The sequence below is a fragment of the Epinephelus lanceolatus genome, chromosome 2, assembly GCF_041903045.1.
Source record: "Epinephelus lanceolatus isolate andai-2023 chromosome 2, ASM4190304v1, whole genome shotgun sequence".
In the NCBI taxonomy this organism is placed as follows: Eukaryota; Metazoa; Chordata; class Actinopteri; order Perciformes; family Serranidae; genus Epinephelus; species Epinephelus lanceolatus.
The window spans coordinates 24,172,715-24,195,924 of NC_135735.1; the positions used below are offsets into that span (position 1 = coordinate 24,172,715).

The 23,210-nt window shown below is 41.1% G+C and overlaps 2 protein-coding genes across 4 annotated transcripts in view; both read right to left on the reverse strand.

Annotated features, from left to right (window-relative positions):
- Positions 1 to 13: 13 nt before the first annotated feature.
- Positions 14 to 3,549, reverse strand: lyve1a (lymphatic vessel endothelial hyaluronic receptor 1a). Its single transcript, XM_033640165.2, has 6 exons — positions 3,343 to 3,549; positions 3,037 to 3,220; positions 2,804 to 2,943; positions 1,266 to 1,484; positions 1,063 to 1,135; positions 14 to 350 (listed from the first exon to the last, which is right to left on the reverse strand). The coding sequence occupies exons 1-6, from the start codon at positions 3,422 to 3,424 to the stop codon at positions 209 to 211; spliced, it is 840 nt and encodes a 279-aa protein (XP_033496056.1). The 5' UTR covers positions 3,425 to 3,549; the 3' UTR covers positions 14 to 208.
- Positions 3,550 to 6,371: 2,822 nt separating this feature from the next.
- LOC117268210 (inositol 1,4,5-triphosphate receptor associated 1) overlaps positions 6,372 to 23,210 on the reverse strand; it is a 41,960-nt gene continuing 25,121 nt past the window's right edge. For all 3 annotated transcript variants that reach the window (XM_078175530.1, XM_078175537.1, XM_033644652.2), the window contains 16 exons: positions 23,081 to 23,158; positions 22,913 to 22,956; positions 22,670 to 22,726; positions 21,975 to 22,430; positions 21,761 to 21,839; positions 17,832 to 17,949; positions 17,647 to 17,677; positions 15,275 to 15,415; positions 14,936 to 15,067; positions 12,676 to 12,826; positions 12,308 to 12,357; positions 11,886 to 12,020; positions 10,147 to 10,208; positions 9,311 to 9,433; positions 8,976 to 9,104; positions 6,372 to 7,363 (listed from right to left, as the gene is read on the reverse strand). In XM_078175530.1, the coding sequence (XP_078031656.1) occupies positions 7,201 to 7,363; positions 8,976 to 9,104; positions 9,311 to 9,433; positions 10,147 to 10,208; positions 11,886 to 12,020; positions 12,308 to 12,357; positions 12,676 to 12,826; positions 14,936 to 15,067; positions 15,275 to 15,415; positions 17,647 to 17,677; positions 17,832 to 17,949; positions 21,761 to 21,839; positions 21,975 to 22,430; positions 22,670 to 22,726; positions 22,913 to 22,956; positions 23,081 to 23,158 (1,949 nt within the window). In that variant the 3' untranslated portion in view covers positions 6,372 to 7,200. The remainder of the gene's footprint in view (positions 7,364 to 8,975; positions 9,105 to 9,310; positions 9,434 to 10,146; positions 10,209 to 11,885; positions 12,021 to 12,307; positions 12,358 to 12,675; positions 12,827 to 14,935; positions 15,068 to 15,274; positions 15,416 to 17,646; positions 17,678 to 17,831; positions 17,950 to 21,760; positions 21,840 to 21,974; positions 22,431 to 22,669; positions 22,727 to 22,912; positions 22,957 to 23,080; positions 23,159 to 23,210) is intronic.

The window sequence follows — 23,210 nt, forward strand, 5'->3', positions numbered from 1 at the left end:
CCAGTCTTCTCAATGATTGTATAGTAAACACTGCCATCTAGTGGTGAAACAGCACTATTTAATAGCATCATGTAACTGAAAATACTAATACATAACACATACAAACAAAAAAGCCTTTTAAAGGAAACAACAAGGGACACATCATCCTTAATATACAATATTACTCGGTAGTTTTCCATGTCCTTAAAAATGTCTCATCAGAAAATGTCTAACTTGCGTCATCACCCACTTCTATCCTCTCCTCTTCCTCAGCACCTTTCTGGGGTTCTTTTGTTTTTGTCACACAAACCCACTCCTCTGTCTGGATGTAGTCTTGCTGCTGCTTGATGTCCGAGCTCCGACTCCTTCTCCTTTTCACAGAGAGAAAGACACAAATCATACAGTGCATTCATATATGTAATAACAACAAAGAACATACATTTAATACGCACTATCGGGAATTTTTACAAGCAAGAAAGGTGCCTTGTCTTGTGAGTTTATCCACAGCTCTTCAGGGCTGATGTACAGTAAAGCTCGTTAGAGTAGCACTAGTGTATATAGAGCCCATTCAGAACCAGTTCACTCATAACTGATACATTCACATACTTCTTCAGATGGCATCATTTAACCACAACTAATATGTCTAGTAGGGATGCACAATATCGTTTTTTAATCATCATGATGATATCAACTTGCACTTTTAATATAGTAACAACATATTAAGTTACATTCTGTCTGCAGGCACTATTTTGTCTGACACATGCCATGCTGTCAGCTCTTTGGCTGCCATACTAGTCTGCATGGTTGAAGGAAGAAAGTGTGAGTGCAGACGAATGTGTGAATGCCAGCAAGGAACTAGTGCATGCCAAAAATTGCACATAAGCCATCTGCCAATATTTTTGGATGCAGGGGAGATGACATGGCACAAGCACAGGCATTGTGCAAGTCAAGAACTGGGTACACTTTATTATCTGTTTATTTATCGCAAGTTATATTGTTATTGCATATTTTTCGTAATGTGTGCAGCCCTAGACGTTTGACCTTAGTATTATATACAGTGTGTTCATGTTGAAAACCACTCACATTTTTATGTATACAAAGATGATTAATGTAATAAGGAGAAGGGCACAAGTGGAGGTGATGAGTATAGCCTTTCCTGGAATAATAAAACATGAAAAAGACATTAGTCATACAAAACAAAAATCACATCCAAACTCTCTTTAACTTGTATGTTTTTACTTGTGACATGACAATAAGTTCTCTTGTGAACAAAATCCTCCTCATACCTCCAGTAGAGCTCTGTGCCCTGCTGACAATTGGAGCTGGTACTGCCTCACTGTCCATGCTTCTAGGAGTTGAGGTGGAAGAAAACAGAGGGGTGGAGGAAGATGTAGAGTGCGTGGTGCGGGTGGAGCTTGCTGCTTTAGAAGAATGAGTTTGTCCTGAGTAATCCCTGCCGTTCAAAGGGTTATCAGTCGTTGCATCCTTCAGTTGTGCCGCTGCATCTGTGCATGTACACGGAGGCCACAGGGAAGTAGATAAGTGTTATATAAAGTGCAAGGCGTTTGATGAATGTATGTTTTTTTAAAAAATGTGTCTGCCGCCCATTTGTAACTACTGATAGCGATTTCCTTGTACAGCTGACTTGACTTTGTGCTGGAAAATATTTAAAAGGCATTTCTGGGTGGGTTTCTAGCAGTAATGGTACAAATTTAGGTTAGATATTTATTCAAATCTTGTAAAATAAACATGATTGGGGAGGTTTAAACCCACCTTTATGTTCTACACAATTTAAGTCAAACACTAATTTCTCATACATATTTGGAGAAAAGTTTTCCTGACACAAATTCAGTCCAAATGTAAGTGCTATAAATTGTTAGCACAGCCTTTGACAGGACTATTCACTCACATTAATCTGAGTTAAAACCTTAAAGAACAACAACAAAGTAGGGCTGTATTAAGAAAAGCATGCATGATATCTTCACTTAACTGTTGTCTTTTAAAGGGATAGTTCAGATTTTTTTTGAAGCGGGGTTGTATGGGGTACTTATCCATAAACAGTATATTACATACAGTTAATGTCAGGCAGTGTGCCCCCAGTTGGGAGAAGCAGGCTGGAATCCAACATGGAAGCTAAGCAATCTACTGGAGGGGTCCACAACAAAATGCATTTTAGCCATCTAAAAGTCGAATCCAGAAAAATCACTATCAGTTTAAGTGTACGCTATATTGAGAATATGTTCACTGCTTCATCATGATGTCAGACAGTAATCTACCGCTGCCTTGATCATTTAGTTAGTATGTAATATTGTGGGACTTTGGCATTTAAAAGGGCTAGTTCGGATTCACCGAATTCACGCAATGACACAAACACACTAACTGATCGAAGCAGCAGTTGACCAGAAGCTCCTGTATTCAGCGAGCTAAAATGACTGTTTTTGTCAGTGGAGTCTGGCAGCTTTGACGGGAACATATATGAGGAGCTGAGGCCAGGACGGCTTCTTCATCAGAACAAGCTGACTGACAACGTAAAGTGGTGAAAATACTCTCAATATAGTGTACATTTACACTGATACTGATTTTTTTTAGGTGGGTTAAAGACATTTTGTTGCTGGCCCCCCATCCACAGCAGTATGTTGCTGAGCTTCAATGTCGCACTCCAGTCTGCTTCTTCAAACGGGGGGCGTGCCAACTAACATCTGCTGTATGTAATACACTAACTATGGATAAGCACTCCAAACAACCCCACTTCAAAAAATCAGAACTACCCCTTTAATGTGTAGTGTAAAGCTCTAGACAATAAATGCATATAAACATGTCATACCTGATTCATTGAAGCAAAACACATCAAACTTTTTTGTAACCGAGGCTCGCCATGTCACCAAGCCTATCTGGTTTTTGCCACAGGTAGAAACGGCCTTTATGCGGGGAATGACTGCAAGATGTTCATCAATCCAACCAAACCTGAGTAAAAACAAAGTATGACACAACATCAGTATCATCAACATCATTAAACTCCACTGAGATATAGGTGATCCCTTTCTTCTCTGGTCTTACCTGCATGTCTCTAAACCTTTACTAAGAGCTTCCTGCACTTGTGCTTTTGAGGCAATGTTGACTTTGAGGGACAAGCAGAGCGTGCGAGCATCAGAGGCATTGAAGACGTACTGAGGCTGGTTGAGGTAATTTAAGCCGCTCACCTGGAATACTCCAGCAATACTTTGGTTCTCTGCTGGGAAAACTGAAAAACAGCAAATCAAACACTTTAGGGAAGATGAGTGGCCTACATTTATCCATAGACACTTTATAAAAAAGATAGAATTCAATAGACAAATAAATATCAAAAATGGTGGAATTACTTACCACTGATGTGGTCTGTGTCAGTCTTTTGATGAGAGATGACTGGAGTAACTGACAGTGCTGATATGATGCAAAGCCAGATCATATTTATAACTGCTCAGAGCTGAGACGGACGAATGAAGAGGGATGGCAAGTGATGCACAGTTTATGTGCCTGTGTGCCGAATGAGGGTTAAATAGAGTTGATTCTCCTCACCGGGGTGTGTGGACTCTGTCATTGCCAGAAAGTAAAAGGAAAAGGAAGAGGGAAGTACGGCCCAAGGGTCAGATCAAGAGCCATCATATGTTCTCGGAGCAGGGCCCAGGAGACAGAGAGATAAAACTAATATGTCAGCAGGAGAAAAAAGCTGCAGCAATTCTGAGGAAGGCAAAAGGCAATGAATTCATGTTCCAGGAATCATTAAATGAGGATTTGAACTGGACTTAAACAGGTGTTTTTTAAGTGAGGAAGATGAGCAATACATCTGTTGGATTTAAGTGGAAATAAAGATTGTAATACCTGTGGTTTCAGTCTAAGCACTGTTACAGACAACTGACACTGGGCATGCCGTCCAAATGATTTCCTCCCAGGGGGAATTACTCAGTCATGAACATGCTTATGATCTCTGGTACCCTCTGATGAGCCTCTGGCACACGACAACATCCCACTTCCACAAAAACATCTCCACACAAGCCCTGATGGCAGGAAATTACGCAGTGCTGACGAACACGCCGCGGTGTTTTTGTCAGATGTGAGGTGTCAGTGAGGGCATAATAAATGACCATTGGGAGCTACGGACGGATATTTAACTTCTCTTAAGGTGGCTGTGTGTCGATGGGGTCAGATTAAGACCTTGTAGAGTTAGATTACATTGCAGTAAATGGTTTCCTGAGTTAATCAAGCTGCTCCAGAGAGAATATGATGGAATTTTGATGTGCTGTAAAGTGAGAACAGACATGTTGGTGAGCAAGAAGAGTTGATCAGCACAGACCTTTTTTACCGCAGACAATTTTAATGAGCAATACCAGGACCCTGAAACTGAAGCAGCTAAATGGAATTCAGCCATCATTAATTTTATTATTTACATCAGCGCTTTTCCTACTGTGACAAGTCAAGATGTCTTCTGTGAAAAAGGTCCCTTGATAACATAGTTAACAATACATTTTGCTTTCCTGCCAAGGGTTATATGAGAAGATCAATACCACTCTCATGTCTGTAGCATAAATATGTTGCAACAGCCAGTAGCAGATTAGCTTAGCTTTGCATCACAACTTGAAACGGGGACATAGCTAGCCTGGCTCTGTTAAAAGGTAACAAAATCCACCAAACAGCACTTCTAAATATCACAAATTACATGATATGCCTTGTTTGTGTAAGCTATCTAAACCACAGACTGTATATAAAGATGGACGACAACATTGTCGCCCCATAAAAGTCTTGATCACTCTGTGATGACTGGCTGCAGTACAGGTCATAAACCCAGCCGCCTCCATGTTAGCAGATGAGGCATGGGCCAAACTAAAAGATCAAAGTACATGTCAAATAAGTTTTTCCCAAAGATGGTTTCTGTCATCTTAGGTAGTTCTCATCATGCTTTTGTGTGTTCATTTGTTCATCTTTCTGATAAGCTGGGTTATAGCTAGTTATTTGGAACTCAATACCATGGAGATTTCTAGTGCGTGGACTCTGGCTCTAAATGATGTCACTAATGCAAGATGGCTGCGGCTATAACTGAGATATTTTGGCTTTCTACAACTCCACATTTGTTGGGCTTCCATTTCTCCCATCAGGTGCCACTGCAGAAGAGGGAACAACAAGATGGCATAATTAAAAGAGTGCCAGTCTAACCCAAAACAAAGGAAAACAATATGAATATGTATAATAAAGAAGAGCACACTGGATAATGGAAATAGAGAGTTTTGATCCACTAAAATTGCAGCTGTGTGCTCCTGGATGAGTTCTGGTAACAACCCTGTCATCCAGAGATGACAGAGAGAGCTTGCAGTGGCCTATGCAATGACTTTACATCATGAAAGTACGCAGGCTGTTCTGGTGCACTGTTTGTACGTTTTTTTCTACAAAAAGTAATTCATCCAAATTTGTTCATATCCTACGTAATCATGAACCAGTAATTTGTGCATCATCTATGTATTTTGGAAGGCTGCAATCATGTGACCAATGCGATGATGAGAGTAAGGGAGGAAGCAGTGCCGAACATGAATTTGTAAATCCTAGGATACCGAAGGGACAGCCCACCTTACTCTGGTTCTTACCCTGACATTCTTACCCTAACCCTACCAGTCTCAATCCTTTTGCCTAAACCTAACCAATCCAGCCAACAAAGGCAACGAGTACCATCCAATCATAGGGAGAGTAGGGTGGGTCATTCCTTCACTTATCTAGGATTCACAAAATTGTGTCCTGAATGGTCCAGTAAGGAGGAAGGCTGGGATGGTGGATGGGTCTCAAAACACAGGACTTTCGCCAGGAGACTGATGATGGAAACTGTCTGAACTTTGAGGTTTTTTTTCCTAAACCTAAGCTCTGTAACTTTACATAAATTAGAACAGTAACTTTATATTAAAGACATAACATCATTTGTGAGGTGGTAATTCGTAGGATATCATACAAACCGTTGTGGAGCCAGTGACTGGTTTGTCCGTTCTGGGCTACTGTAGGAACATGGCCGAGCAACATGGCGATTTCCACAGATGAGTACCGACTTCCTGTGCAGATATAAACAGCTCATTTTAAGGTAACATAAACACAACAATTCTCATTATACACTAAATAAAACATACTTATGACGATATTCCATTTCAGCCAATATAACCCCCTAAATCCTACACACTGGATTCACACTGGTTCACCATATCAGCTTAAAGGTGATGATATGTCTATGTTGTGTTCACAACTTGTTTCTGCTGCCCCCAAATGGTCAAAAAAAAAAAGAAAAGAAAAAAAAAGTAAGATGTCAACATTTTAGAAGAAGGATTAAAGCATCAATCTTCTCTGGTAGCACCTGATATTTCTCAATGGAAATGAATACGGTATCTTTTCAGGCACCTTTATTCAAAAGGTGAAGTGGCAGAGCATCAAATCCACAAAGAACAAACAACACCGGCAGGCACACATGTGCAAAGAAGATAAAAATACGCTTCATGCCATCTAATCAGTGCTCTCATACAAGAAGAAAATCTCTCAGTGCTCTGAAGACACAATCCAAAATGGCACAAACAAGAACCGTCAACTGCAAAATATTGCACTTAAGGAACTACTTTGGAATGTGCTTATATTTTAAAATATTTAAATACACATTACAGAAATAAAACAAAACATCAAAACCTTTTATTTTCTGTATCTTTAAATATTAGTTCAAAATCTCTCGAGGTCTTTATTATCTATTGGACCTGAGATTTATACTTTAACATCAGAGTGTAGATAAATATACACTTTTTCTACTGCGGCATTTAATGGAAAATGCCATACTCATCATCAGAAAGTACCCAAACCAGAACATGTCGTTACGTATGCATCTAATTTAAATATACGTATATGTGTCATCACACTATATAATTGGTCCCTATACAGAAATTATCTTTTTGCTCACTGTAGCAAACAATCTGTTAATTTTTCCATACAAACAAAATTATAACTTAATGCTGTTAACCACAACAAAGGCAACATCATCCATACAGCCTCCCAAAACGTCTTTGGCCCTCGAAAGTCAGGGTCATGGATTCAAGTGAGTCCGAGTGTGGTGATATGGTAAACTGACAGAGACAGAGGGCGACTCTGTGACTCTGCACCGGGGTTCTTTGGTTGTTCTGCTACACTCAGTCCAAAGATCTTCATCTCGCCTCGCACACAGTCCGTCTCTGCTTACGTGTCCTCACGTCTGTTGTAGTAGTCACTGAAGAATGTGAAAATACTGATAACCAGACACATCACCACAAACAGAGTCAGGGCCATCCAGAGAAGTCGCCGATTCAAGGGGATCTTGGGAGAATAGCGACCAAGAAGAACCAGGATCTCCTCCATCCTCCTGTGAAGACAATGACCTCATACAATAAACATCTCATATTTTTATTGCTGTTAACAGCTTTATATGCATCTTCTTCAAAGACTTTTCATTTTAATTTTTATTTAAAAATGAAATAAGTAATGAAACTTATTACATGTGATTACTTTTTGATTACTTTTCTAACAATGAGGATCCCGTTTGTTTTTATTGCTTATAAGTTTTATTTTGTCATTGTATTATTTTAACATGTTCAATACCTTGACAAAAAATAAAAAAAATAAAATGGGGAATAGAGATAAAGAAATATCTGGAAATAGGCCAAAGGAAGGCATTCCTGCACAGGAAAAAGATTCAAAGTAACAGAAATTGAAGAACAACATTTTCTCACTAACTGTAACGTACTATTTTTCCCTTACCTTTTTTCCTTACAAATGTGTGATCATGACCATCTGGCTTGTGGCTGCATGTGGCTCATAGATTTGCAAAATGACAAAGTACATCTTAAGGGAATACTTCAACCCCAAAACCACTATTTGTATATCAGTTAGTCACCCTAAAGACGTGACTTTAACTTGTTCTTCTCACATGCCTTCAAGGTGAACGAAGAATCAGCAAATGACAATGAACTGAAGCAATGGGAGTCCATGTTTAACAACTCAAACTCAATCATACAAACTCCCACACAACTCCCACATAATCCAAGTCTCGTTTATCCAGTTGTAAGCATTAAATTAGTTCTCTTTATGTGGTGGCTGGGCTCAGCCTTAGAGATAGGGTAAGGAGCTCCGACATCCGGAGGGAGCTCGGAGTAGAGCCGCTGCTCCTTCGCGTCGAAAGGGGTCAGTTGAGGTGGTTTGGGTATCTGATCAGGATGCCTCCTGGGCGCCTCTCTTTTGGTGTTCCGGGCACGTCTCACTGGTAGGAGACTGTGGGGTAGACCCAGAACACACTGGATGGATTACATATCTCATCTGGCCTGGGAACATCTCGCGGTATGAGCTGGAAAATGTTTCTGTGGAGAGGGACATCTGGGGTGCTTTGCTTGGCCTGCTGCCTGCGCTACCCGGCCCCAGAAAAGCGGATGAAATGCATGGGTGGATGGATGGATGGTGTGTATGGGAAGTACTGAGCATACAGCAGGATAAATGAGACTTGGATTATACTGCACAAGCTGTGTGAGAGCTTTTAAACAGATGTTTTGATGTAGTTTTGCTGTTGTTAAACATAGACCCTTTTTAGTCTTCAGTTCATCTAGACTTTTCTGCATTTTTGGATTCTTCGTTCACCGTGGAGACATCTGAGAAGAGCAAAGTTTTCTCAGGAATTCAGTGTAACACAGGATGAGTAACTGATACACAAACACTCATTTTGTGGGTGAAGTATTCCTTTGAAAATTGTGTAAAATTAGTGTATATTTCTTAAATTCAGCAAACTGAAGGTCTGAGATGTGCCACACACAGTAATGAGAGGTCTTATTGGCATGTATACTCATGGTGTAGATGAGCTTTGGGTTCACTTTTAGAGTTTTGCATTGTGAATGGAACTTAAAGACTGGACATTTGGCCTGCTTATGTTAACACTGTCAGAGAACAACATGCTGAATTTATCTTCTAAAACAGCAGATTCAGTTTACCTGCTTGTGTTTCTGTTCTTTCCACTCTCTTCATCCTTATTTTTCGATTCCAGCAGCTTCTCTGCAGCGTTCTCCTCTTCCTGCTTCTCCTCCTGGAGCACTTTACTTTGCTTCAGTCCCTCTTGGTAGCTGCATTTGAAATGTTCGCATTTACCAGCAGCACCAAAGGATATACAGTAATATACTGATGTCCTATAATCAGGCAGGCTCTGTTTACTTAATATTATATACACCTGCACAACAGCAACATAACTGAGTCCCATAAATGTGGTGATTTATAATAAACAACAACAGTGTGTTTGTGTGCAGTTAAGGATGAGGACAGAAGGCCTCACCCTTTGTTGTATGCCTCCTCTTCGATCTTTGCCTTGAGCTCAGCTCTGATCTCGGCTCTGATCTCCTCTACGTTTACAGGGGGCTTGGCTGGCTCATTTTCCTGCTCCGACACACTCTTTCCACTGCATTGTTTCAGATGGGAAAGAACAGTCAGCCTTGGACACCAACACCATCACAGCAGACATTATAAAACTGAGAGGAGTGTGCTTTTAGGTTCCATCACAACACCTTGGCTTTGTTTATAACTTCCAAACTGCAGCAGTGGCTGAATGATAGCAGTGTGCATTACAGACACAATCAGCGAGTATTAAGAGAAAAAAAAAGACACGGAGCTGGCACTTTGCACATTTGTTATTTCTATTCTTGTCTCCTTGGAGAACATCTAGACACTTGAGAGCTCTACTCAGGCTCACTTTATAACCAGGATATGATTGGAGCCTGGTGCCTGGACTTTGTCAGACTCTTTGCACAAATGTTTAGATTATGACCCAGGATAGCATATCCATCAACTGCAGCAGGGTCTGATTATTTTTTATGCTGTCAGGGTTATTTTCACTCCAGCGGGGCTTTCTCTGCACCGTAAAACACATCCTGAAGGTCACACAAACAAGACAAAGGTCCCACTGCAGCACAAAACGTTTTTGATAAGAATGATTACAAGTTCAGGCTTGTCTTGGCCCATTGTTTCAAGGTCTGTGTGCTGACCTTGGGAATCAAGCAATGGTATGTGTACATACTGTACATGCAGTCACGTGTGTATGTGAAATGTGTGTGTGTGTGTGTGTGTGTGTGTGTGTGTGTGTGTGTAAGCAAAACACAAATACATAAAACATACCATTCTGCTGCCGGTTGAGCTGCCTCTGTGGGAGTGCTGGCTTTCACATCATTCGCTTCACACTGGAGAGGAGAGAGTTGAATATAGGTGAGGAATATATTTGCCTTCTAACAATGATACACAGTCAAAAGGTGTGATAGAAATATTCACATCCTTTACTTAAGTAAAAGTACCAATACCAGTGTGCAGACGTATTTAGAGCTGAATTTACTTAAAGCTTAACTTTGGTACTTTTCAACCTGGACACTAGATTTCCCATGTTTTTGTGTCTAAGTGACTGATGGAGAAAACAATTTTTGAAACTGGTCTAGTAGTCGAGCAAGAGTACTGTTGTGTAACCACTCAGGACATTTGTGCTCTGTCAATTTATGTCCACTAAAAGTGCTTGTTTTTGCCACTGACAGGCTCAGACTATTATTGTGAGGGTCTGAAAACATCATGGAAAGGATCCTAAAGAAAAAGACCTTTTTAGTAAAGAGTAAAATCCTTTTTGTTTAACCAGAAACAGCCCTGAGATCGGCATCACCAAACAAATTTAAGTCTAGTGGGTTTGGCGACGGTGATTTCAGGGCCGTTTTCTCATTAAACAGAAAGGATCTTACTCTTTTAGCAAAACTTCTATCTCTGTAGGGACCCTTCGTATTAGTTGACACTTAGGATAATAATCTGAGTGGCAAAAACAAGCACTTTTAGTGGACATAAATTAACGAGTGTTCACATTGCAGCCTTTTAGTGACTGCCAGCTTGCTAAACACTGGACTAGTTTCAAACACGCTGTCTCCATTTGTCACAAAAACATGCAAAAATAGGGTCCAGGTTGAAAAAAAATACCAAAGTTACCCTTAAAGTAACAAAAGTAATCATTCTGCAAAAAGATGAGCCCCATGACTGGTACATCATTATGGTACATTATTATATGACACGTTATCTCGAGATGTTATTGAAGCTGTCTCGATGCATCTGTAACATCTTGATGCATCTGTAACATCTCGATGGATCAGTACCGTCATTGCATTGATGCGTCAATGTTAAAGCTGCATTTCACTTTCCTAGCTGGTCAGGGTGGAGCTAGTTTCAACTACATTATACAAAGTTAGGAAGTTTGTTCAAAAATTCCAAAAATATCTGAAACATGACAGAAACCCCAAATAGACAGTGCTTTTGATTATTGTATTTCTTAACCTTATCATATGGTTTTTAAGCTTAAAGTCTTAAACTGTTAATTAAATAGTAACTTCACCTGTCAAATAAAAGCAGTGGAATAAAAAGTACAATATTTGACTCTAAAAGCAGTGGCTAACTATGAAGTCATATAAGTCATATAATATAATTACTCAAGCAAAAAAAAAAAACAACTTAAATTTGTACTTCTTAAGTAAAGTTCTTGAGTAAATGTATTGAGTCACTTGCCACCACTGACAATTATTATAGATATGACTTCGAGCAAAATCTATTACTATAATCAGTGAACTACAGCAATATGAGCAAGTTTTTCATTCTAAAACACAATTTATCCTTTTTGAAATACAAAAAGAAACACTACAACAATAATCGGTGTCCTTAAATTGAACTAGTAAGTAAGCGTCCTAAGATGACTCCTACATATGTTTCTAACTCATTGCGCATATCTTTCACTCAGCAGTCATTCTGGAGAGTGGGTGTCACAGCATTTAATGCTTGATGTGTCATTTCCCATCATTTTCCGACAGGACAGAACAGGACAGGACAGGAAGACCTACCAGGACAGGAAGAGCAGCACCAGCCGTGGGTCCCACATTGGGGCCAGGGCCGGCTGTAGCTGGGCTCTGACCCGGGATGTTCAGGAGGTTAAACTTGGGCACCACCGCAACGCTCACCCTACGTCTGGGCAGAGCCTAGAGAGGTGAAAGAAGACAGAAAATGTGCCAGTGGTAAGAATTTAAAAAATGAGAGTATCAAGGATGTAATGTTTTAAAATGTTTAACAACACAGACATGATGATGTCACAGAAAGACAGTTTCAAACATTGCACAGGAAACACAAAAGAATTTTATAAACAGGACGGCATGTGGACATTTTGGGACATTTTTAGCCTGTTGTGCTAATTGGCAAATGTTAGCATGCTAGCACTGGTGTACACGGTAAACCAAAAAACATCTCTTAAAAAAACTGAAGTGCTTACCTTTCCGAGGGTGAGGGACATGGATCTTGACGGTCGTGGAACTCCATCATCTTTGTGAGGACATACGAAGAAACACAGAATACAGCACTATGTAAGCACAGAAACCAGTAGTTTCATGCTGGTATTGTTTCAATACTGCAGTGAAGCTGCTCAGTAACACACCAGTTACAGAGGTTACAACATTGCCTGGTGAAAATATTCCTACAGAGCAGCAATGAAGCAGTGACACTAAAAAACATGCATGCTTTATCAAACCCTTGCCTGGATAAATAAAGTTAAAAAATATTTTTCCACAAGCATGAAACCCTTTCAAAACTATGTCCTGTAATGTCTCTGTGTTTTCTTGTGTTTGATGTGAATGTGGTCACCAGTGTCCACGGAGCCTCCATAACAGCGGTTTGAGTTCTGGTTGGCGAGCTTCTTGAACTCCATCAGTTCTGCGTGGTCCTTCTCGTACGTCCTCTTCAGATTCTCCACATATTGCATCATGACCTCAGTGGCCTTGTTCATACGTTTCTCCTGTTACACAATGAAAAAGAAAAATGATCTTACTAACCAGATGAATATAAGTCAAATATTAACTGACATATTCTTGTTTCATGGTTTCATGGTTAAATTTCCCTTAAAAAAAACTGTCTCTTAATATTCAACTTTCTTCAGCAGTGAGTTGCGAAGTCTGTCTGTAAGCTGTTTGGTGCTGGGCGTGCAGCATACAGGGTTTACCAGAGGTTTTTGCTGAAAGCCTCTGATGGCTGTTGGAAACATGGTTGATGACAGTGCAATGAGACTGAACCACACAGTAAAATGTGCCATAAAACTAAAACAATGTGCTAAAACAGGCTAAAAATCTCCTCCGAGCTGCAAAATTAGGGGATAATTTACTGTAGTTCATCTGTATAAGCAACAACTTTTACATTACAAGCAGTTATTTGATTCTTGTTTCACATCTTACAGGTGAGATGTTAAAGAGGTAATAAATAAACACCGAACATGTTGAGACAAATACGTGGTGGAAAAGGCTTCATGATAACACTAAATCTTGCTTCACATATTTGCAGTTTCCCTTTACACAGTATGTGATACTGTGACACTGAGGACGATCACACATCAAAGTTATGTGCTGCAAACACAAACTTGTGAAACAGTTTATTATCTTAATATAATATATGAATATACACTCACCGGCCACTTTATTAGATACACCAGTTCATCTGCTTGTTAATGCAAATAGCTAATCAGCCAATCATGTTGCAGCAACAGAATGCATCTAGGCATGTAGACATGGTCAAGATGACCGGCTGAAGTTAAGAAGAATAAAGGTGATTTAAGTGACTTTGAATGTGGCATGGTTGTTGGTGCCAGATGGGCTGGTCTGAGTATTTTAGAAAGAGCAAAAGACCACACAGAGATCCTGTCAGCTAAGAACAGGAAACTGAGGATACAGTTCGCACGGGCTCACCAAAATTAGACAATAGAAAATTGGAAAAACATTGCCTGGTCTGATGAGTCTGGATTTTTGCTGTGACATTCAGATGGTAGGGTCAGAATTTGGTGTAAACAACATGAAAGCATGGATCCATCCTGCCTTGTATCAACGGTTCAGGCTGGTGGTGGTGGTGTAATGGTGTGGGGGATATTTTCTTGGCACACTTTGGGCTCCTTAGTACCAACTGAGCATTGTTTAAATGCCACAGCCTACCTGAGTATTGTTGCTGACCGTGTCCATCCCTTTATGACCACAGTGTACCCATCTTCTGATGGCTACTTCCAGCAGGATAATGCACCATGTCACAAAGCTCAAATCATCTCAAACTGGTTTCTTGAACATGACAGTGAGTTCACTGTACTCCAATGGCCTCCACAGTCACCAGATCTCAATCCAATAGAGCACCTTTGGGATGTCGTGCATCATGGATGTACAGCCGACAAATCTGCAGCGACTGTGTGATGCTATCATGTCAATATGGACCAAAATCTCTGAGGAATGTTTCCAGCACCTTTTTGAATCTATGCCACGAAGAATTAAGGCAGTTCTGAAGGCAAAAGGGGTCCAACCCGGTACTAGCAAGGTGTACCTAATAAAGTGGCTGGTGAATGTATATGAATGCCATTTAGCATGTCATTTTCTAAACAATCCAGACTGTTTTAGCAGTTCTATTATTTTCCTTTACCCACTTAACTTGATGATTACTGATAAAATCTCATTGCATGAATATTTTGTGTAAAGTAAAAGTACCTCATATATGAAGTACAGCACTTGAGTAAATGTACTTTGTTGTATTCCACCACTGATGACAGCAGCGCAAAGGACAGATAAAAAACGGCATCTAAGTGGTCTGGGGTTTTAAATAGCTTCAGACCTTTGTACTGCAAAAACAGTAAATTTGATCTTTAACTGATGTTTGCTTTGGCCGGCACGGGGTCCGCCACAGCGTTAAGATAAAAATCTTCCCCATAATTTCTTAAAATGTTGCCAAACAGGCGTCTCAGTGGGCCCGGGACATCCTGAACAAGACAGTATCTTTTAAACAACAAGATGTACTGTATATTTACACAATGTAGCGTTCTCTTTATCTGTCGTTAACTGTGCTGCATCTCCTCAGTTTACATGTGTTTGTATAACTGCACCTGTCGAACTGCTCCCACAATCTCTGATCTGCTGGAGAGCCGTGTGGCCAGTCGGTGCAGCACCGCTATTGTCTCTATTAAGCGCTGGTACGCTTCACGCTGCTCCAAGTTCTGCCACTGTGGAGAAGTCATCTGCGAGAAACACAACAACATCTTGTTAGAAGTCTCTCGGGACAACACAGTGTACATCAGTGTCCCCCTCTGTACCTGGGATTGGACTCAGACAAGATAAATATTTACTGTGGGACTATTCCAGGAAACGTTTAGCAGATGAACGAGCCAGAGGGAATTTTTCTGTGCAAGTTAATCTAATATCAGCTGCTGTTTTCGAGGGCTGACCTTCAGTGCTCCTTTGAACTCTTCTAGTTCTTTCTCGGTGTCTTCCTCAGTTAGGTTCCTCTCCCTCTCCGCCTGTTTGAGCCGCATCTCCAGAGTGTAGTTGTCGTTACGAAATGCCAGTGACAGCTGGACGAATGCGTTCTGTGGGGAGGAAGTTACTGCAATATAACTCTCACAATGGCACATTAACACAGCACATTAAACTCAGATGAGCTGCTGCTGATGGCAACGCACCAACTCTGAGGGATAAATCAGAGGGATCCATAGGAAACTCTCCCACAGTGCAGCACACGCACACATGCAGGCTAAGTAAGAGTCAGTGCGGTTGTTTACGTGACACTAATATGCATTTTTATTAGTTAACGACGTGTGAGGGAGAATCAAGCAGCCCTGGAGAAGAGCATTGGGAACAAGCTGTGATTCTAACATTTGACCTCTTGATGTTTTGCTGCATTGATCAAAGCCAGTCTGCACAGTTTTCCAACATACATGGGCCGCGGCTGAGAGGAAATATATGACCTCTCGTTGTCCCGGTCCAGACGCGTCCCTGAGGGAGCAGCGAGAGGGGCTGCAGCCCGAGCCCGAAAGCGTCACTAATGTTTGCATTTTTCTCCACAGGAAATCACTCTGAGTCTCTTCGGTCTGATCAGGAACAGAAAAACACTTTCCTGTTGACAGAACACCGCCAAGCTCAGGCAGACAATTTTTATGAAGGTGTAATTAACTACTCTGGTACCAAAACAGGTTATTATAAACATGGAGCCGCATGTGGCAAATGTTTGCAGTGAGTAGAACAATGGATCTGACTGCTCTGTTTGAAACAGTGTTTGAACACAGTTCACTGCTCAAAGTAAACAGATTACTGTTGGCAGTCGATTTTATGACCCATTGTATGATGACTCATGCACACAGTACTTTGACTGTGGAGCAGTTAGAAATGAGCATGAGATTATTAAAATGAATATATATTGTTTGGAAAGCAGAACAGGGCATGAAGCAAATTACAGTTTGCCATAAAACAGTTCAAGTTGTGAGTAAATACCTGTATTTGTAAATAAACTGGCTCTTACTACTATTATGGCCGGCACCAAAGTGACTTTTCAAAAGTTAAATTGTTCAAGAAATATTTTGTAAAATATGCTTTTCTGCTTTCTTGCCAAGAGGAAGATGACAAAACCGATAGCACTCTCATGTCTGCTCACTAATGCTTGATCCATTTGTGTTGGGAAGCTGGATTTTAGGAGTTCCCAGTCAGAAATTTCAACTGGAACACACCTGAAGTCAGATTTCCAACTTGAAAAGTCAGAGGAACCTCACCAACCATGTCCTCAAAATCCAACATGGCTGCTCCAACAGTTGTGAATACTGTAGTAAGATACAGTTTATTAGCACTTCTGTCTCAATTGTGTCTCACTAAAACAGTCATACACACAGTCCTGTCCAACTTGCATCTGTTGATACGTTGCTTAAGTGCTTGTATGCACAAAATACAGCATAATGCATTGTTATCTTACTTAGTACATCTTGGTTTTTGACTTGTTGCACTTGAACGCAGCATAAACATGAAGTTAACAGCTTAGCTTAGCCTAAAGACTGGAAAAAGGTGGCTAACCCAGCTCCGTCCAAAGGTAATAAAGTCTACCAACCAGCATCTATAAAGCACACTAATTAACATGTTATATCTCACTTGAATATTCTATACAAAAACCAGTTGCCTAACAACAATCATGGACTCGAGGAAGTTAGTAGGCCAAGAAATCGCCCGGCACATACCCAGCTATAAAATAGCAAATTGTGTTTATACAACACTGTTTGTGTACGGATTAAACAAACAAGATATAACATGTTAACTTTTGCTCTTTAAAGCTGCTGGTAGGCAAATTTTATTACTCTCAGGAAGAGCCAGGCTAACAGTTTCCCCGACATTTGCATATGTATGCAGGATCTGTGAGCAACAGGACAAGATTTCGGTATTGGAAATGTTCTAGTTTCTGTTTGTAGTCCAAGTAATGTTGTACATTTGAGCAGCAGAGGCTTAACATCATTAGTTCCTGAGATTGAGCTAACAGGCTGCTAACTCCAGCTTCATGTTTACTGTACAGATATGAGAGTGATACTAATCTTTTCATCTAGCTCTCGACATGAAAGCAAATACGTGTATTTCCCAAACTGTCAAACAGGTCCTTTAAATAGCAGGCGAGCACAAGCAGAGCACCACAGGAAACAAAATGAGCTGTAGCATGCATGGGAAGGCACTGAACTTTGAATGCTTCATTATGAAATGGATTAATTTGATGTTTTTGTGATATTGTATCTTTAGTTTTTAGTAGAAAAAAATGACTGAAAATCAACAGATGAGATCAGATACTAACCTCAACTTCTTTTTCAGTGAGTGGAGGAGCACTGGAATGAAATGAAAGAGGATCTGTTAGTATGGTGAGTAATGTACATACAGTAGTACAATTTGGATGTATGGAGGGTTATTTTTAGTGATTAGACAGGAAAAACAAGACAAAAGGTAAAAGTTAACATGAGCAGCAGATGGTTTGTTACACACCAGCCTGGTAGACCTCGGTGGAGTTTGAGTTTTCTCAGCATCACATCTGAAATGTTTGGCATGGCGTCGGATTTCTCCTTTGCTTCACTACTGGCTGAGTTTGGAGAAGATGGAGCACCTGCAGATACATTGTTACATGAATCAGTCCTGAAGAAAATACCACGTCTTTTTCCAAAGATGTTTTGAGTCAAGGCTGAAGTCATTGAAACAGATTTAAAGTCAAGTACTGTTCAAGTCTACTTTAAACCACATGTCTTTAAAGGTAGACTAGGTAACTTTTAAATGTACTGAAATGTAGTGTTACAGTGGCACAAGTAAGGTGAGTAGTGAGTTACTGTACACAGCAACACAGTTAACATTAGTCATCACAAGCTACTGGTCATACCAGACCTTTTTTGGCTGCAGCATCAAAACCTCCAAGTGTTGATTTGAACAAGACTGCATTCTATTTCTAAGAAATTCAATTTTTCATTTGATGAAAGACGGTGATATTTCTAGACGGTGATATTTCTTCCTTTTAAAAGTGACATAGTCTCACTTTAAAGTCTCCAAAGCTTTTAAAATTTGAATCAAAATTACACATTTGTACAGTCTCCTTCAAAGCTGTGCTGATGGTTAGTTAGGTACTATAAACAGATCCTATAAGGTCAAACCCTGAGGCTTGAACATTGTGGCTTTCTCAGATGTCGAGTCAAGTTTTTAAACCAACATCATGTGCAATATTACTTTTTAATATCATGCAATATAATTTCCTCAATCATGTGCAATACTACCTCTCATTGTTATATCACATTCAATATAACATTGATCATCATGCGCAGTCTGCTTTTTGCACCACTTTCACTTTTAGTAATGCTAGTACTTATCTCACTCCTATTGTTACTCTAGTAGGCACTGGTTTTGCTTTCTCTCCTTGAAAACACTTCTTATCTTGTATATTTGTATATTTTGCCAGATATTTATTTTACTTTTGTTTGTAAAACTGGGCCCAGTGACTGACCCTGACCCGGGGAACCCACTGGTTAAATTGTAGTTACTGTTCTTAGTGTTACAATAATCTGAAGCATTCCCTGGCACAAGAATTTCCTTCGGGATAAATAAAATTCCATTGAATTGAATTGAATGCGTGTTAAGTGTCAGCCCTGTGATAGTCTGGCGGGCTGTCCAGGGTGTACCCTGCCTCTCACCCAATGTCAGCTGGGATATGCTCCAGCCCCCCTGAGACTTTTAACAGGATATGCGGTTACAGTAAATAAATGAAAATGAATGAACTGAACTGAATTCAGGGAGACAGCATATCATTTAGGGATGCACAGAGTCATGACATATGGGTCTCTAGTTTCGCAGACTGGGCGAGGCGGAGACGCAGCGCACCTGCGCTTTGCCAACTGGGTGTGGCCAGGCAGATTTTGCAAGTTTGACACACCGTGCGTGCTGGCGCAGCTACTCTTCCTTCCCACCTCCGTCCCTCCTACCTGCGCAAGTCGGAAAGAGGGAGGAGAGAAGGCGTGGAGTGGGTTTTACACACATCACACCAATCAAATGAGCCCCTCTCCTCGCCCTTAAATGCGCCGCATGATGGCGTAATGAGAGTTTACTCAATTCGCCATGGCGGAAGAGAGCGGCAGCGTCAGACGGCCAAACTTCTCCCAGGAGGAAACTGATGTTTTGGTCCGGGAGGTCCAAGCTCGCAGTGTCCGAATATACGGAACTGTGAGCAGACCTCCACGGGTTGATGATGCAAAGGTAGCCTGGGAGGAGGTCACCACAATTGTAAATCAATGTTGCGTTTCTCTCGTGCGCGCGCTCTCTCTCTCTCTCTCGCAGTCTCACTCTGTTTCTTTTCTTTTGACTTTTCTAAGATGACAGATGCTGAATATATACTCCCTATCTGATGCTGTGGCTGTGTGTGGTTGGCTGAGAGTGGTGTGAACTCATTAGTTTGCAGCTGTGTTAATCAAATCAGGTTGGGTTTCCATTACGTGTGCCAAACGTGCCAAACGGTGCCAATCCCCTTTGATCTGACATCAGATGTGACGGGACAGTCGATATAGAGATACATTTATGTGCTGATTGCAGACAGCTGCATTGAATAGTGGTTTTGTGGGTATTTATTGCATTGTTAATGTGCCTGACACATTAACCTCGGTCTGCCAAACTAACAAACAACTAACAAACTGAGCGCGCCTTGGGTTGCGCTGCTCGAAACTAGCTCTGCGCGGGGTTCGCCACCTTGCGCCGTGCCGGGAAACTACAGCCCATGGTGTCAGCCACTTTTACCAAGCAGTCCTGCACAAACTCTTAATCACTGAACTGCTTATTGCACTTAGCAATTTCATAAGCTTCCACATTAGGGCTGTCAAAATTGCTCAAAAATGACATCCGAATATTCCTTCTAAAAATAACTCATAGGTTCGAACCATTCGAATTTTTTTTTTTTTCGCATTATGTCCACAAGAGGGCAAACTAATACAAGGAAACATACTCGTATATGTATTAATACAAGGAAACATAACTACTTGTAGGTATTTTTATTTCAACATAAACGTCTTTGAAAACATTTACATACCTACACATTAAAACACATAAAACAATTATCTATAACATTACGTTAGAAATGACCGTGGACCCCTCGCTCGCCCCCCCTCTCTGACCCGTCAGGCCACACCGCTCGCGGAAGCGCTGCGAAGAGCCTCGAAGCGCCGCACAGCTCCGTGGCCAGCTCTGGTCTATTTTCTGCACGAGCTGCGAGTGGATGTGTCAAGCCGGGTGACAGAGACAACAGCTGGGAGCAGAACCGCTTGTCCACTGCTTTCAGTGCAGTGGCCCAGGCCAACGCCCACTCGCAAAGAGGACAGCTGCGGTGGTGTTTTTTTTTCTCTCCACAATCGAATATCAATTTTCACATTCGAAGGTCCATTTTTTTTTTTTCAAATTCGAATTTAAATTCGAATTTAGAATATTCGTTGACAGCCCTATTCTACATAGCTCGCCTGTGTCACACCTTCATTATTTTTCACAGGATTTGAGCACCAAATTCACCTGTTTGCAGATGAGGCAGATCACTTAATCTGCCCACTGAGATCCGACGCAGGAGGAGTCTATATGTTTTCCCTGAAACCTCCTCTTCTCCTCAAACATACAGCATTTTTCTGTGGTGGCTTTTCCTTCTCACTTTCACACACAACTGCTGAGTTTTCCACTGAAATTGCTAACTTTAGCTAACAGCATTTGCACTGATAATAAAACGCAATTCCCACTGCACTTAGGAGGTGCCATGAGTTGCCATGCTACTTGTAGCTTTCTACAAGTAGTCATTCCTAACTTGATGCTTGTTAGGGTTTGAAGCTGTGGCTGAGTAGTGTATAAAATGATACGATTAAAGATATTGATTGATAAAGATATTAAAAGTGAAAGTACTGAAATGAACTGCATATGATTACAATATAATGCAGGCATTTCATGTCACGTTCAGGGCCTGCAAAAGATGTTTCTTAAGGGCTGTCATTGAACTGTGGGCCAAACTTTGAGCATCTTTAGGCTGTCAAGTCTAAGTATAGTCTCAAGTCCTAATTTTATTGATTTATTTGTGACTCAAATCCAAGTCTCAGGTCCCCAAAACACTCAAAATACATAAAACAAATTCCTCGTTTCATCTTCCACTGGTGGTCTTTGGCTCACACGCTTTAACAATCATGCCATCTGCTGATGGGAAATGCAAACAGCATGTATTTCTCTGTTGTGAGGTTGCCAGTAAACGGGTGGCACAGAGGGAAAAAAACAAGAGCAGTTTAGATCATTATCATTTTCTGACTGGAACAGATTTTCCCTGAGATTCAGGAAGTGCACACACCCTTGGCGACACTGCTGAATGTACCGCTCCAAGTACTTTGTCTTACAAGGACAAGAGGGAAAACACGGACTGTTACCTTTTTCCTGTTCGGCAGCTTCACTCAAGTCTGGTAGCTTGGATCCCACAATGCTTTGGTTCCGCATCAGCTTGTGCTCCTGTAAACCCCCCCCCACACACACACACACACACACACACACACAGGAGCAAAGTGTTTACACAACATATTCCAGGGAAGGCCCCGACTACAAAAGCAGGCAGTAAACACAGTAGCATGTAGTTTACTGCTTTACCTCTCTGAATTTAGACAGTGTCTGTAAACCCCCCGGCTGGGTGGGGAGGTCCTTGTACCCTGAGGACTTGAAGATAGCATCCCTGGGTTTGTCTGAGAACGTATCCTCGGGTGTAGGAGGGAAACTCGGTGCTCCGTTTCTAGAATTAAGGCTGCCTACAGCATCCCAGGAAACAGCCCTCATAAGTGGAGGAAAGGCCCCGATCGTCTTGATCTCTGCTGTACAGGGGGCCTGTTGAGTAGGGGGTCGGGGGACGGGCTTGGCCACCCCTGTAGCCGGGGCCTGGTTGGAGTTTCGGCCTGGACCAGATCCCTCGTCCGCTTTACTGCCTGCTGGAGGACTCTTAGGTACAGCTGGATCACAGTTCTCCTTCTGAACAGCAAAGCGTGGTGTTAGAGTCCCAGAGGACACTTTCCTCTTCTCAGACGGCTTCCAGTCCACCAACAGCCTGTTACCCTGAGGTTGGCAAGATAATAACTATTAGTAATACATTTAGCATTCCTGTAGTGAATTACAATTGCAGGGGATCAAAGTCATTGGGATTCATCCTCTGGGGAGTATCAATGTCTGTATAAATGTTCTCATTTCCCCTCCTCTACAAACCTTCCAATCTGGCATGCATTAGACAAATACTGACTTTGTCATATCTGTGTTAATAAAAAAAAAAAAACAGTGACTGAATCTGTTAATCTGACCTCCTGATCCTGGGTCGTTAGGTCAGGCTTTTCCCGCGCTGAAGGAACCTCCAGATGCTATGAGAGAGTACAGCATGGCAAATTTTCTTGTGTTAATAAATACATCTTAGACCATTTTAAAACACAGCAAAGGGAAGTAGCATTAACACTACCATTTTAACTGGGGAAAATGAGAGTCCATCAAAAAATATCTGCATTACAAGTCAGGCCATAATGAGTGAATGTGGTTTATAGTTTCTTTACCTGCCCAGTTGGCTGTGAGCTGACATGGGCTGCCTCTGTGGGAGCTGAAAGAACAGAAAACAACCAACAAAAACATTCTTGCAAACTGTGATGATCACAAAGTAACAGCAAAATAATGTAGAAAAGTTATTAATGAATAGTAAATAGTCATTTTAAATAGCACATTACCAGTTTGAGGAGCTACTGTCAGTGAGCTGCTTCTAGATGAACACGGCGAGGATGACGGACTTGGAATTGGAGACAGACCTTTATAGAAAAAAATATATATATATATAGTGAATTAAACACATTTAAACAC

What these genes read in the sequence shown, in the direction of transcription:
- lyve1a (XM_033640165.2), bottom strand. Translation starts at nt 3,424, where the DNA reads ATGATCTGGCTTTGCATCATATCAGCACTGTCAGTTACTCCAGTCATC. An exon ending in TGACACAGACCACATCAGTG is followed by an intron (nt 3,221 to 3,342) that starts GTAAGTAATTCC and finishes GCTGTTTTTCAG; the next exon opens with TTTTCCCAGCAGAGAACCAA. An exon ending in AAAGGTTTAGAGACATGCAG is followed by an intron (nt 2,944 to 3,036) that starts GTAAGACCAGAG and finishes GTTTTTACTCAG; the next exon opens with GTTTGGTTGGATTGATGAAC.